The sequence below is a fragment of the Caretta caretta genome, chromosome 1, assembly GCF_965140235.1.
Source record: "Caretta caretta isolate rCarCar2 chromosome 1, rCarCar1.hap1, whole genome shotgun sequence".
NCBI lineage: Eukaryota > Metazoa > Chordata > Testudines > Cheloniidae > Caretta > Caretta caretta.
In genome coordinates, this window is record NC_134206.1 from 340995019 (window position 1) to 341011310 (window position 16292).

Here is a 16292-nt window from a genome sequence, read left to right on the forward strand (position 1 = left end):
ATGGTGAAGGAGCTCCATGAGGGTTGCTGTGTGTTTTCATGGCCATGAGTGTATGCTCCTTTTGCTTGTCTGCACTGAGCTGGTAGCTAACAAACACTACTGCCAGAGCTGGGCATGCACATTTTTACATATATGAACAATTGTGCTATGAGCAGGCTGGAATAAATAGAATCGAATAAAAATAAGTGTGTCCCATCTCCCCCTCACAAACCATTACCATCACCTGCATAAAATGAAAATGGCTGGATTTAATTTTATGAAATTTGTTTTAAAATATTCCCGCCCAGGCCAAATTATTGCTTTACAAGTTTGAGCTTGGAGCAAATTCTTTTCTATCAGGGCTAAAAAATCTCTAAAAATGTGATTAATAGAATACTTAGCACTTTGAGATTCTCAAACGGAAGGTCTTAAGTGCTTTAGAAGTATTAACTAACCCTTACAACACCCCGGTGGGGAAGTTTGTGTTTATAGATATGCTAACATATAACCTTAACTATAGTTTGAATGAATAATACCCCCGCCCCCAAATAATCAAATGCACTTCAGTTTATATACCTAAAATCCATTTACAGCAGTGAAAGCATTACTGTAAACACTGAAGATGCTAAAGAGTAAACTTTCAAATTGATTTACGTGAAGTGTGCATGCACATTGCTGTTTGCATTTCTTCCTGTGTACATCTTTAAAAAAGCAGCCCTTAAACTATTTCAATTCTAAATTGTTGCTATGCGTGTGTTTCAATTCTAAACCGGGGGGAGCTGTCTCTTCTCACACTAGATGCCCATGATCAAGACATCACTCTCTGAAGTCATAGAGTCATAGAATATCAGGGTTGGAAGGGACCTAGTGGGCATCTAGTCCAACCCCCTGCTCAAAGCAGGACCAATCCCCCAATTTTTGCCCCAGATCCCTAAATGGCCCCCTCAACGATTGAACTCAAATCAGTGGCTGATAGTGATGGCTGAATAGTGCAATTAAAAAAGGTGCTGCCTAGAGTAGCAGGGCTAAAAAGTTCCTCCCTATAATAAACAAAGCACTTTGCTTCATCGGCCCCCCACCCGTGACCTGGGGACTCAGGCTGTTTTTCCAGTGCAACCAAGTGTCTCTCAAAATACACAACCCGACTAACCCCTGGTATAAGTCCACTGAAATCAAGGGATGAATTTGACTGTAAGGGTACATCTACACTGCAGTCTCCAAATCATAAAATGTAGGTAGCTGACCATGAAAATGATTTAGATTTTTGAAAGCTGTTTCCCTTAGGATTTCCATAACTATTTTCCAGATTCAGGCTAAAGAATTGGTGTATGAAGGGAAAGAGCGGCAGTACCTTTGAATATTATTAATGATGTGCAATTAGTTTTGAGGTACTGATTCACAGTTTATGTAAAAAGAGAACAATTTTGCTTAGCTGAATGTAGGTAACATCCGACATTCCTTTTTTCATATGACAGAGGAGTCGCTATATTAACATACGTTCCATGATTCTGAGATAGGAGATCTTAATATTTAGTCACTCTGCATATTGTCCTTAATTATTGAATTGGCAACTGGCCAGAAGGCATCTTTTGGTTTTAAAATTTGATTCTATTCTGAAAACTGGTTCCGTTAAAATAGTATTTTGGGGTCCTTGTTTATTATGCCACTAACTTCCATGTTGTTTGCAGTGTTGTAGCCATGTTGGTCTCAGGATAATAGAGAGGCAGGGTGGGTGAGGTAATATTCTTTTATTGGACTACCTTTGCTGAAAAAATACCAGGAAGAAGAGCTCTGTATAAGTTGAAAAGCTTCCTACTTTCACCAACAGAAGTTGATCCAATACAAGATATTACCTCACCCACCTTGCCTCACCAACTTCCATATCAGCTATCTCAGTTTACAAGTAGAAATGTGTTTTTTCCCCTCGTTGCCTGCCCTGCAAACTCAACTGAAGCAATGAAATTCAATCTGGGTGCTTGCATTCTCAGACATATCGCCAATAAAGTTTTTGCAGGTTACCTATGCCCTTAATTTCACTGTACAAGCCCATGGTCTTCAAATTATGCTCTCTCCTTATTAATTCTACATCTGTGTGGGGAGCCCTGCCTCATATTCTCATTCTCTTTAACCTTGCTGCTGCACAAGTTCTGGCAGCTGTGTGGTTTGTGTCTGTCCTGTGAATACACGTGGAGAGCAGACTTGCTAAGAAGGTGCCTTTCTTTGCTCACTGTTGAGGGCAAAACCACGCTTCAGATTTCTGTTTTTAACCTTTTTTGGAATCTGTCATTTAAAAAAAAAAAAAAAAAAAGCTGTTTGCCATGTGCTTTTACAGTGGTGCAGACTAAATCAGAGTTGATGCAGCTTGTATCCATCATAGCTATTATTAAATTGAAAATAGGCAATAGGAAAATGGTTGAGATTTTACCACAGTAGCTTGAACAATAAAACCTACACTTATTCTTGCATCAATGTAGTAAAATGTACTGTATAAATTATTTTGAGTGTAATTGTGTAATTGAAACCAACACATTTTTAAATCTTTAGAGATCTTGTAGATAATTTTTTGTGAAACTTATCCCTGTTACATGCTGCATGTTTACTCTTTTTTTCCTAGGCTTTTTTGTTCCTGGTTTTCCAAAACTCTTGCGGTTTCAAGAACATCATGAGAAAATATTGAAGAAGTTTTTGTCTAAACTTAAGCAACACTTCGTAAGTAAATCTGCCAGATAAAAGTAGTATTTATTGCACTAAAGCCAATCATCTTGTTTCAGTCCAGTCCAATCTGTTGATTTAGAATGGTACGAATTTGGGGGATGGATGTTGGGTTCTAACCGGCAAAAGTCCTATTGATGTTATATGAATGAAGTCATGGAGTCTTGGCTGAATTGGGACATTGATTGGGCTCTTAAAATAATCAGATTGGGAGTCACAACTTTGAGTGCTGGTTTCCTGAAAATATTTGTGTTTCCAGTAAATGCAATTCAAGATTTTACTATTTAGCAACCCCCTGGGCACTGAACGCCCTTTGTAAAGGATTTATCATGTGCAGAACTGACCACACAGTGCCTCTGGGCCAAGGAGACTTTGTAATCAGACAACTTACTCTTCTTTGAGTAGTGTCCCTATGGGTGCTCCACGTCAGGTGCTCATGTACCTCTTGAGCCCTTGATCAGAGATTTTCCGTTAGCAGTGTATGCTTGGCAAGCTCTTGCATCCAGTGTATCCTTATGCCTCATACAAGCGTATATGGGGCAGGCCCACTGACAGCAATTCTGGGCCCCAGGGCAGAACAGTTAGTGGGCCCCCTAGAATGGATGGGTGCGGCATCTCCTACCGTTGGGCTCAGGAGAACCTTTGCTTCTTTCCAGTCTCCTACTGTCTGTGTTTCTGTGGATCATTTTCTCTAATACACATTTGCCAACCACAGAGAGCCTAACTTTCAGCTCTTCCCCATGGGTCTCCATCTAGCTGCCTTTCCCATCCACCTGGGACTGGTGCAAGCTCCAGAGCTGCTTCAGAATTTGTTTGTTTCTCAGATACCACTCAGCCTCTTCCCCATTATATCCCAAAATGAGTTTCCTCTCATTGGCCTTTTGGAGGATGAGGCAGAATAAATGGCATTTTCTTTAACTGTGTCACTATCTGAAGGCTCTGTGTCTGGAATCTGCAGTGCAATGTCTCAACACTGAAAAATTCCCTCTCCCCCTCCTTCACCAGGCCAGGGGTAACCTGACGCCCTAGTAACCAGCTGAGACCTGCCTTTTTTTTTTTTTAAAGGTATTTCCAGACAACCAGTCAAAAGACTAAGAATGTATCCAAAGGTACTTCAGCATGCAAACACCATAACTCAGGTCCCAGTGGGGAACCATTACAGCTGTTGTTATTTATGGATTTGTATTACAGTAGGACCTATAAGTCCCAACTGAGATCAGAGTCCTGTTGTGCAGGGTGCTGTACATGCTCATGGAGACAGTTCCCTGCCCTACAGAGAATACAGTTTAAAGAGACAAGACAAACAAAAGGATTATCCCCATTTTACAGTTAGGAAATTGAGGCCCAGGGAGATTTTGATTTATCCAAGGTGGCATTCTGTCCCCCCGGCCCCACCCAAACTAGCCCACAAGCAGCCAGAGAATTCCCTTGCCATGGGCACTGCATTGTGCCATCATAGGCAGCCCTACACTGCCCCCACTGCACACTCCAGCCGTGGGAGGCAGAAAGTCTAGGGCAGAGAATTGAACACAGAGCTCCTATTGCTGAACCCCCAGGATCGGCCATCATCTCTGTATAAAAACTCTTCCCAGAAATAAGTATGAACTTCCAAGACATGACAATAAATACACTAAAAGGCAGTCAAGCTGTTTGACCCATTCCTAAAGCCTACAGCTAAAAGAACCCCAACACTCTACATTTGTGGCATATAATTCTGCACACGTAATCATTTGCATATGCAACAATCGGAAAAGGAGGCCAAACTGAGGTTCCTTTAAAAATATAAATGCCTAATTTAGGGAACACTTAATATAATGTTGCCTAAAGGTTAGAGCAGCACACTGGGTTTTATCTCTGGGTTCTATCTCTGTGCCACTGATTCATTGGGTTTCCTTAGGCAAGTCATTTAATCTCCCTGAGCCAAATTCATTGTGACTTTATGTTCCAGCTAATCCCCATCCCTCTGCCAATTTCCCACCCAGAACATGAAGGAAAATCCCCACTGAAAGTCTGGCTGAAACAGAGTACTAATATATGGGAGGCGGAGGGTCCCAACATTAACCAGTGACCAAAATAATGATTAAATTTACCGACTGTGCGCTCTTGGGTTTTTTAAACCCACAGCTGTGGATGTATGAAAATTCTCACGATAATCCCCCAAGGCTTGTATGTCCCTCTTTGACATGTTACTCATGCACCAGCTGAAGCTCTTTTTGGAGTGTTACATTCTTATTCATAAATTCCGAGGCCAGACGGGTGAGTCTGACCTCCTGCATAACCCAGGCCACTGAACTTCCCAAAAATAATTTCCACAACAGATTTTTTTAGATCTTGATTTTAAAATGGTCAGTGAGGGAGCATCCACCAGGATTATTATGAGTGAACATAAATAAATCCTCTGGTGAGACTCCCATCACTGTTCCCTTTACAACAGTCCCAACAGCAACATCTCCCCAACTACCAGCCCCGATCTTCAATCATCCCATCACCCCCAAACCATCTCCAAATACCAGAGATAATCCACTAATGAGATCAGCCAAAGAACAGCCCCCAGCCCCAAATCAAAATAGCCTCAAATACCCCTTCCCCCCACACACACCAGCCCCGCGCAGTCACTGAAACACCCTCCCCTCCCCCTTCCAAGACCCACTCTTCTCCTCCTGGTGGACCCCAGACAAAGCCCAGCCAGCGCCCAGCGGTGTGCTGTCAGCGCCTTTGCTGCAGATGTTGGACCAGTGGCTGCTGGATCCTGAGTCTGATCTCGAGTCTGCCCCCCGCTCTTTTCCTCTCCCCCCTCGCCCCCCCCCAAGTTGTCCCTGCCTAGCACTGTGCCCCCTACCCTGCTCTTTTCCTTTCCCAGCCTGGCTCCCTACAGCCATCCCCAGCCCGGTTCCTCTGCCCCCAGCTCTACCCTCTGAGCTTAGCTCCCACACTCTGTTCCCAGCCCGGCAACTCCTACCCCCCGGCTCACTCACATGGATGCAGAAAGTTTTGCTCCTGGTTACAAAGTTGCAGCAATGGTTGCCACAGCCAGGTCAGCTCTGCCCCCCGGCACAGCTCAGGGGCTACTGCCCGACTCACCCTCCGGCTGCCCAGGGCCCCTCCTGCCCCAGCACTGTCCGGCGTGGTGCACAGAGCCTCGTGGGCCAGCCCAGCAGAGCCACTCTGCAGCCCACGGCGGGTGCTGGGACTCGGGTGCGCACCTGTGTGATTTAAAAGGGCCCAGGGCTCCCGGTTGCTGCTGCTACTGCGGTGGTGGCTGGGCCCCCCAGGTCCTTTAAAATGGCCCAGGCCCCTGGGCAATTGCCTCCTTTGCCCTGCTCCCCTGTCGGTGGGCCTGTGTGGGTGAACTGCCCTCAGTTCCTTCTGAATCACCTCGGACTGAGATGGAGCCTTAGCGCATCTACCATGAACATGCCTCGGCTATTCACTTTAGCTATAGTTTTGGGGTTTAGTATTAGTTTTGTGTTAGTTGTCGTCATATGTAACTAACTGTAAAGGATCTAAATAGTGAAAGGATTGACTTTCTTTCATCTTCCTCCCCTTCCTCCTGGGAGCCTTACTCTCCTGGCAGAGCATGCCTGGCTTGCCAGGTTTCAAACATTGCCTGTCTTGTCGAGAGGCTATCCTGGTTAACAACAGCCACTACAGGTGTGTCCATTGCTTGGGAGAGTCCGATGTCTCCCAGAAGTGCAACTTCTGCCTGGCCCCCAAATCCAAAGCAAGGAGGGACAGGGAGATTAAATTGAGGCTGCTGGTGATGGGGAGTGCTCTTTTCAACCTGCTTCTGAGTCAGCTCAGAAGATTCCATCCACCAGCAACCCCTTAAGTCTCACCACAGGTTTCCCCTAAGAAGGAAGACAATGGAGGCCTCAGGGGAAGCTTTGAAGAAGAGGAGCTTGAACTCTCATTGTAAGGAGCTGGCTCCTAAAAGTCCTCAACCTCTCAACTCAATACCATAGACGCAAAAGACTCTTCCGTTACCTGGGGTTTTCTGAACCCAAAACTATGGTAAATAGTCTTTGTTTTCCAAGCGGCTTCAGGACATAATTCAATGGGGACACAGCTTCTCAGTGTGCTACATGATTGGTACACACAAGAGTGCTTTCACCCAAAAATCCTTGTTTTTATTGAATCCCAAGCACACATCTAAAATAACAATAGTCTAGAGCACCCCAGATATAGTTACCCAAAGACTAAGATGGTGATGAGTGGTCAGCAGCAGGTTTCTGGTGGCCCACCTTCGTCCTAGCCACTGGGAAGTTGGATGTCAGTCTCTTAGCTCGTCATAATCTCTCTCCGAACTTCTCCACACTGTACACTCTAAGTAATCTTTTTATAGATTGCTCAACACAAAGCACATAACTTACAGTAACCTCTAGTGGGCTAACAATTTCCCTAGTAACAACAAAGAACTCATAATTCTACTTATCAGCAAAACAATTTCCAGCAAAAAAACCTCATGATCACAGATCCAAGGTTAGCTATTCACATCCTCTCCCATTCTCATGAATCTGTCACTTTATCAGTCCTTATTAGCAACACTGCAGCTGTGCAGCTGTTTTGTCTGCTGGTTTGGCAAAGACCAAATTATTCCTGACTACATGGTGTTCTCACTTCAAAGGAATGGTGGCTGAATACACAAGATGGCTACAGTTATGTCAAGTCCTGTTCTCTCATAACACTTCCTCCAGTACTGGCGAGGCTGGAAAGTCCCAGAGCTCTAAAGAAGAACATAGCTCTGACAGGGCCCCATCACTGTCTATGAGGGACAAGGGGTGCGAGGATAAGCACTTCTGCAGACTGGTACCCTCTGACACAGCTCTGCCATTGGTACCTCTCTGTTTTGCACCGTTGGTACTGGGCATACCAAGGCACCAGGCACCATTGGCCCCTGTACAGTATGCTCCCAGTCAATGGTACATCTTTGGGTACCACATCAGTAGTGATCTACTCAATACAGCAGGAATTCAGGTACTCTAGTGAGTTGTCAGTGATGGAGAAACTGGAGTCTATGCTGCTCATAGGTACTGAGTGTTGCTTGGTACTGAAACCCCAATCTTTGGATTACCATCGCGCTCTCTTACCAGAGGACTGCCTACCCTTTTCTGATGTTTCTCTTCCCCTTCCCCCCCCCCACCCCTCCATTAGAGGTTATTGAGGAGGATGAAGGAGACTTCCAGTTAGTGTTTTCTATCTCAGTATGGGGTTCTCCTACGCATCTGCATAGGAACCTGCTCTTTGATGCTTGTAGAAAGAACCTTGTGCACAACAAGAAGTGTGGTGGAACTGACTGTGAATCTCACCCCCTCTCCCATATGAGCCCTCTCAATGGCCATACTGAGATCTGTGGGGTGTGTATTGGCAGCAGTTTGCCACACCCCTGACTCCAACACATAGGAAGGCTAGAGTTTTCCAATAGTCTTCATAGAATCATAGAATATCAGGGTTGGAAGGGACCTCAGGAGGTCATCTAGTCCAATCCCCTGCTCAAAGCAGGACCAATCCCCAACTAAATCATCCCAGCCAGGGCTTTCTCAAGCCTGACCTTAAAAACTTCTGAGGAAGGAGATTCCACCACCTCCCTAGGTAACGCATTCCAGTGTTTCACCACCCTCCTAGTGAAAAAGTTTTTTCTAATATCCAACCTAAGCCTCCCCCACTGCAACTTGAGATCATTACTCCTCGTTCTGTCATCTGCTACCACTGAGAACAGTCTAGATCCATCCTCTTTGGAACCCCCTTTCAGGTAGTTGAAAGCAGCTATCAAATCCCCCCTCATTCTTCTCTTCTGCAGACTAAACAATCCCAGTTCCCTCAGCCTCTCCTCATAAGTCACGTGTTCCAGTCCCCTAATCATTTTTGTTGCCCTCCGCTGGACGTTTTCCAATTTTTCCACATCCTTCTTATAGTGTGTGGCCTAAAACTGGACACAGTACTCCAGATGAAGCCTCACCAATGTCGAATAGAGGGGAACGATCACGTCCCTCGATCTGCTGGCAATGCCCCTACTTATATATCCAAAATGCCATTGGCCGCCTTGGCAACAAGGGCACACTGTTGACTCATATCCAGCTTCTCGTCCACTGTAACCCCTAGGTCCTTTTCTGCAGAACTGCTGCCAAGCCATTCGGTCCCTAGTCTGTAGCGGTGCATGGGATTCTTCCGTCCTAAGTGCAGGACTCTGCACTTGTCCTTGTTGAACCTCATCAGATTTCTTTTGGCCAAATCCTCTAATTTGTCTAGGTCTCTCTGTGTCCTATCCCTCCCCTCCAGCATATTTACCTCTCCTCCCAGTTTACTGTCATCTGTAAACTTGCTGAGGGTGCTATCCACACCATCCTCCAGATCATTAATGAAGATATTGAACAAAACCAGCGCCAGGACCGACCCTTGGGGCACTCCACTTGATACTGGCTGCCAACTAGACATGGAGCCATTGATCACTACCCGTTCAGCCCGACAACCTAGCCAGCTTTCTATCCACCTTATAGTCCATTCATCCAGCCCATACTTCTTTAACTTGCTGACAAGAATACTGTGGGAGACCGTGTCAAAAGCTTTGCTAAAGTCAAGGAACAATACGTCCACCGCTTTCCCCTCATCCACAGAGCCAGTTATCTCGTCATAGAAGGCAATTAGATTAGTCAGGCATGCTTTGCCTTTCATGAATCTATGCTGACTGTTCCTGATCACTTTCCTCTCCTCTAAGTGCTTCAGAATTGATTCCTTGAGGACCTGCTCCATGATTTTTCCAGGGACTGAGGTGAGGCTGACTGGCCTGTACTTCCCAGGATCCTCCTCCTTCCCTTTTTAAAAGATGGGCACTACATTAGTCTTTTTCCAGTCGTCCGGGACCTCCCCCGATCTCCATGAGTTTTCAAAGATAATGGCCAATGGCTCTTCAATCACATCCGCCAACTGCTTTAGCACTCTTGGATGCAGTGCATCCGGCCCCATGGACTTGTGCACGTCCAGCTTTTCTAAACAGTCCCGAACCACTTCTTTCTCCACAGAGGGCTGGTCACCTCCTCCCCATGCTGTGCTGCCCAGTGCAGTAGTCTGGGAGCTGACCTTGTTCGTGAAGACAGAGGCAAAAAAAGCATTGAGTACATTAGCTTTTTCCACATCCTCTGTCACTAGGTTGCCTCCCTCATTCAGTATGGGGCCTATACTTTCCTTGACTTTCTTCTTGTTGCTAACATACCTGAAGAAACCTTTCTTGTTACTCTTAACATCTCTTGCTAGCTGCAACTCCAGGTGTGATTTGGCCTTCCTGATTTCACTCCTGCATGCCCGAGCAATATTTTTATACTCTTCCCTGGTCATTTGTCCAATCTTCCACTTCTTGTAAGCTTCTTTTTTGTGTTTAAGATCAGCAAGGATTTCACTGTTAAGCCAAGCTGGTCACCTGCCATATTTACTGTTCTTTCTACACATCGGGATGGTTTGTCCCTGTAACCTCAATAAGGATTCTTTAAAATACAGCCAGCTTTCCTGGACTCCTTTCCCGCTCATGTTATTCTCCCAGGGGATCCTGCCCATCAGTTCCCTGAGGTTGTCAAAGATCTACTTTTCTGAAGTCCAGGGTCCGTATTCTGCTGCTCTCCTTTCTTCCCTGTGTCAGGATCCTGAACTCAGTCATCTCATGGTCACTGCCGCCCAGGTTCCCATCCATTTGTGCTTCCCCTACTAATTCTTCCTGGTTTGTGAGCAGCAGGTCAAGAAGAGCTCTGCCCCTAGTTGGTTCCTTCAGCACTTGCACCAGGAAATTGTCCCCTACCCTTTCCAAAAACTTCCTGGATTGTCTGTGCACCGCTGTATTGCTCTCCCAGCAGATGTCAGGGTGATTCAAGTCTCCCATAAGAACCAGGGCCTGCGATCTAGTAACTTCCGTTAGTTGCCGGAAGAAAGCCTCGTCCACCTCATCCCCCTGGTCCGATGGTCTATAGCAGACTCCCACGACGACATCACCCTTGTTGCTCACTCTTCTAAACTTAATCCAGAGACATTCAGGTTTTTCTGCAGTTTCATTCTGCAGTTTTTTTGCAGTCTTCTCCCCAACCAGCCCACCAACCGAAGTTGGAGGAGTAGGGGGCTAGGGTGAATAAGAAGGCCACCATTCAAACTCTTATTTGAGTGGTGGCCTTGTCTTCAGATAAGGTGATGATGCTTCCACCACCGTCCCTGGCTGACAATTTCTGGCAATTTGAGGACCTTATAAAGAGGTACCTGACACTCTTCAAATACGACTCCAAGAGGTCAAGGTCTAAAATCTTGAAGTCAGCAACATTCGGTAGGGTTGTGTTACCTGTTAATGAAGCGTTCCTGCCAAAGACAGTGCAGCAAACACCTGCTACCATTCCACCAACTTGTAAACGGGAGGATAAAAAATATTATGTTCTTCCCAAGGACTCCAAATTTTTGTTCTGCCACTCCACACCTAACTCCCTGGTGATAGATGCAATAAATGAATGGGGTAAGCAGTGCTACTCCAAGTCTACACTGTATGACAAGGACCAAAAGAGTCTAGATCTTTTTGAATGGAAATCTTACTCGTCAATGACCCTGCAATTTCAGATCACAAACTATAGGTAATCATGGCCAAATATAATTTTATAAACTGGCTTTTATTGAATACTTTCCACAGGAACATAGGGAACAATTTTAGCCCATCATCTCAGATGGTGAATTTTTAGCCAGAACCATTTGCTCAGCCTGTTGTCAAGATTTATTAAATATTTGGGAACCTTTACCCCCATGTTAGAGTTCCCGTTCTGACTTGGGACCTCAATCTGGTATTTAAATATGTCATGAGACCTGCATACCAGTCAATGGCAACCTGTTCCACTTATATATGAAAATGTCCTTTTTAGCATCTGTCACATTGGCCCCTTGGGTCAGAGAAATTGGGGCCTTGATGGCGGATCCCCCCTTTATGGTGTTCTTCGAGGACAAGGTCTCTTTACGCCCACACCCTAAATTCTTACCTACGGTACTATCAGAATTTCATCTTAAGCAGTCCATTCATCTACCAGTGTTTTTTTCCAAAACTGCAGACATCTCAACGGGAGACCTGTTTGCCTACCTCAGATGTTAGAAAGGTATTGGCTTTCTACCTACATATGACCACACACTTTTGGAAGTCACCTAGGCAGTTGTTTCCATTGCAGACAAATGCAAGTGGTTTACGGTCTCTCTTCAGAGACTGTCGAGGTGGATCTCTTGTGTATTGTTGCCTGTTATGATACAGGTGCTGCTCAACCCTCCCAAAGGGTGATAGCACACACTACCAGATGAGAAGCAACATCCACAGCATACTCAAGTACAGCCGCTACATGGGCTTCAGCACATACATTGTCTAAGCACTCTGCTTTGAGCCGTGCCGCCAGATCTTATGGGGCACTTGCTAATGCGGTACTATCTTCAGTTCTAGACTCAATTCTGAAGCTCCCTCCTCTTTGTAGGGATCCTGCTTGGGTGTCACTTGAAGTAGAGCATCCATAAGGACACCTATTGAAGAAGAGGCAGAAAAAGATGTTCCTCTTCAAAGTACTACTTGAAGTGGAGCACCCATAGGGATCCTACTCAAGAAGAAGAGGTCACCTTCTGCAGGAATTACAGTTCTTCAAGATGTGTCCCCCAATGCGTGCTCCACTACCCACCCTCCTTCCCTTCTGCTTCAGACTGTTTTCTTAGGATATTTGGCTGGAGAAGGAACTGAGGACTATATACCCTCAGCGTGCCGCACAAGGATACATAGGACCCAAGTGGGTAAAAAGGATGCGGCTATTAGAAAAATCTCTGATCAAGTGCTCGAGGGGAGCAGGCACATCTGAAGTGGAGCACCCATAGGGGAACGAATCTCGAGGAACTGCAACTACTGTAACCTCTGTGACAGGAATGAGGAGGAATGAAATTTTTTCAGAACTTGGGCATAAGAAATAGAGTGTACACTCTGTTTACCTCTCGGTTATGAAATCCTTGGGCTGGGACTGTTTGTTATTTTCATTACAATGTTGAGCACATTGAAGTCAAACAATAAGTAATGTTCATGTAACCTTTTTAGTGGGAATGCAACACACATGCATTATGGCAAGAATAACTTCCTGATGACTGTAGCTGGCTCAGATACTACTTAAATCTGTTTCTATTGAACATTAATAGTATATACACTAAAATCTAATCAACTTTTTTTTTTTACAATGTGCTGAGTCTTGTTCAGGCCATGCTATGACATATATTAGTTTGGAAATGTTCTCTTCATTACAGAAAAAGATGAATCCAAAATCACAGGGTATATCTTACGATTTTTTTAAACTACTGTGTAGTGAAAACAGAGATCCAGTAGCTCACTTGCCTCTGGAATGAAAATTATGGCTTCCGTTTTCACAGTAGAGTTCATGCAGGTTTTGGACTATAGGTCAGAGCTTCTTATTGCTTTAATTTTGGAGGATTTTGGCTTACGAGGCATAGAGCCGCCGGTTATGCTCTCGGCCCTTCGTTTTTGCTTAGGTGCTTTTAATAAATCAAAGTAAACCAACAAGTAAAATAGTATTTAATAAGAGCAATAGGATATGACTAGATGATAAAACTTCATGGTGGTCAGTCATTCTGGTGATATAATGTTATTGTCCATAGCCATTATAATATATTTAATAACCAAGAATAGTTCTTCCTCAGAACCTCTTGAGAACGATCTACAGAGTGTCAGCTGCAGTATTTCTAGTGTAGACATGCTTTATTTAGAGCGTCTTAATAGTTCCCGCCTTCTGAGGGACCTTTCAGCCACTTGCAAACAGGAACATCTGAAATCTCAATAAACATGCATTACTAGAACCTGCTAGATCTTCTTTGAATTATATATACCAGGCCATGTGCTGGAGTAAATCAGTTTAGCTGTGTTGATTTTTTTTTTATTGGAACTACAACAATTGACACCAACTGAGAACCTGACCCACTATATTTTCTTACATGTGGTCGACTTTTGATTTACCTTGTTTTACTGGGAAATTGCCAAACAAGCCCATTTGTTTTAATGACTCATCCTATAAATGAATTCTTTATTTTTTAGGATTGTTTCAGATGCTTTTAGAAGTTAATTGTCACAATTTCTCACTGGGGGTATGCCACATCTTTCTTACAGTAATAGTACCTATGAATAACTATTTTCAAATGGAAGTTATGGTTTACAGAGTCTCGACTATAACATAATATAACATTGGACATAAAATTAACCAGTCGCTACTCTAGATCTCAAAACTGCAAGACTGAACTATGCCATTGGTTTTACTGATCTAACACAGGCCTGAATCCAGAGAATAATCAGTAGTTTTATCTTTCCAAATACTCCACCTCTTTAGAAACTTCCATTATATATACCTTAAAATGAGAGAGAAAGCTGTAACACTGGTTGAACAAAGAGATTGAATTTGTTTACGTACTAGATTGTGATGATCCCTGCTGAACCTGTATGAGCAATGAAGAACAGCAAGGAATGGCAAAACATGTATGGCCTGTGAATATGCCAGATGACTATTGATTCTTGTACTGTCAGTCCCTCATTAATTCAGAACTTATGTTTCCGAAACTTGTGAAATAGCTGACTGTGACAAGCATGGAGGCTTAATTTAAAATTGTGCTATCCCATAGTCATCAGAGAAGACAAATTCAGTGTCACTTAATTTCTTGGCTGCCTCACCACTCAAACAGCAGCCTAGTCTCCAAGACTTTCACATTGTAACTAATGCTACAGTGCTAATGCAAGTGACAGGAATGGCAGTTGTTTTACAATTACAGAAAAGTATAAGCATGTCATGTCTCTTTGCTTCTTGTTACTGTTAGTTGTATTGATACTCAAGATACGGAAAGTTATTTCAGGCATAGCAAGCTTTTTCCTATTTAGAAGGAAAGTAATTATTTGCTATGCAGAAATATAAACTGTGTACATGGTGGGAAGACAGCAGATGACTAATGGAATACAAAACCTTTCATCTCTTAAACCGCTAGTTCAAACTAAGCCCCTGTTAGTAAGAAGTGAAATTCATTATCATTCTAATGATTTGAGGTCCTATGTGAAATGAATTGATTATCTTAGTCTGTTTCCTGGTGGATAGATCTCCACCTCACAAGATCACCACCTCATCTAGCACTAATAGGCACCCTTGCTAGCAGCCTTGTCAGCAGAGAAGTTAAAGATTAAATGGGCCTGCAGACTGAGCTCTGGCTCCTCCAGAACATGAAAGAAACATGCACTCTCTTCTGTACTTGTTTTGACAATAAGTGGAAGACTTAATGTTTCCAGGGGTACCTGTTAATATTCATCCTCAAACATCTACATCTCTCTTCAGAAAAAGGAGATGAAGGAAAAATATAAACGAGAGAGAAACCTGGACTGAAGCAACGTTGTTTGAAATAGAATTCTTTTGTGTGAAGAATGCCTGAACGCTATGCCCAGACAGCAGTAGCAGCTAAGTTCAATTGTACAGTGAGCAAGTCTTAGGGCAGGAGTTAGTCTAACAGCTCACCTTAAGTTTTGGGCTGAAGGTACTTTGCTATTGCTCCAGGTTAAAAAGTGGGAGGCCTTTATGTGCTCGGCAGTACATTGCAGCGTTCTTAATAGAGTATTTGTAAATTGTTGCTTTTTACAGGACTCCCAGGAGATTTCCACTAGCTTTTACACAATGAAGTGGTTTTTTCAGTGTTTCCTTGATCGTGTGAGTATCTGTATATTTTTGTATTTCTATTTTTAGTCATATGTTAGGGTAAGCTGTTTTGACATTTCTGGCTAATTCTGTCATTGCAGACTCCCTTTACATTAACTCTCAGGATATGGGATATCTACATACTTGAAGGAGAGCGAGTTCTCACTGCTATGTCTTACACAATTCTGAAACTACATAGAAGTAAGAGATCTCTTATAAACTTAAATGCTAAACAAAGATTTGACTAGTTTTTAAGTAGTCTATTGTTTTTTAAAAATAGTCATTTCCTCTATTTGGCTTTTATTGTTAAAAATAATATATTTGCAAATGTTTTTTTCTCCTGTTTTGATCTCTCCTTTGTGACTGCATAATCTTTCATCACAGCACAGCGTGACTGTGATGCCCTCAAATTAACAACCTTCTAGATCATGCTATATAGCTGATGCTGGAATTACTGTTCTGCAAGGAACTGACAAAGAATATTGTTCAATTGCATGGCAGGACTTGAAAAGCTAATTATCTGATATCTTGGGTAATTGTGCCAGGAAATCTTAAGTGACTTTCAGGAGAAGAAATGTCTTATTTGGTAGAGTAAATTACTCATTATTATACAGTTGAACAATAGTAAAAAGGGATTTAAATTGTATTTACTCAGTAAATGACACAGTCTCTAGAAAATTGTGGGAATAAGCATTGTAGTTACTTGGGTTCTGGTGATTCTTTAATGTAGTGTTTTGCTAGATCAAAAGAGGGTTAAGAGTCTCAAGTTTGGCCCTTTCCTGTTTTTTGCTTTTTCCCTACTACAATTTTCCAGAAGCCGTTTCCTTTAGCTGGCATGGGGGATGACATGATGCATCCAAGCCTAATTCTACTCTTTGGTGGACCATCTATACTTAA

The 16292-nt window shown here is 43.5% G+C and overlaps 1 protein-coding gene across 7 annotated transcripts in view; it reads left to right on the plus strand.

Annotated features, from left to right (window-relative positions):
* USP6NL (USP6 N-terminal like) overlaps positions 1–16292 on the plus strand; it is a 218382-nt gene that overhangs the window by 178329 nt on the left and 23761 nt on the right. For all 7 annotated transcript variants that reach the window (XM_048836606.2, XM_048836611.2, XM_048836608.2 and 4 more), the window contains 3 exons: positions 2594–2688; positions 15342–15407; positions 15497–15596. In XM_048836606.2, the coding sequence (XP_048692563.1) occupies positions 2594–2688; positions 15342–15407; positions 15497–15596 (261 nt within the window). The remainder of the gene's footprint in view (positions 1–2593; positions 2689–15341; positions 15408–15496; positions 15597–16292) is intronic.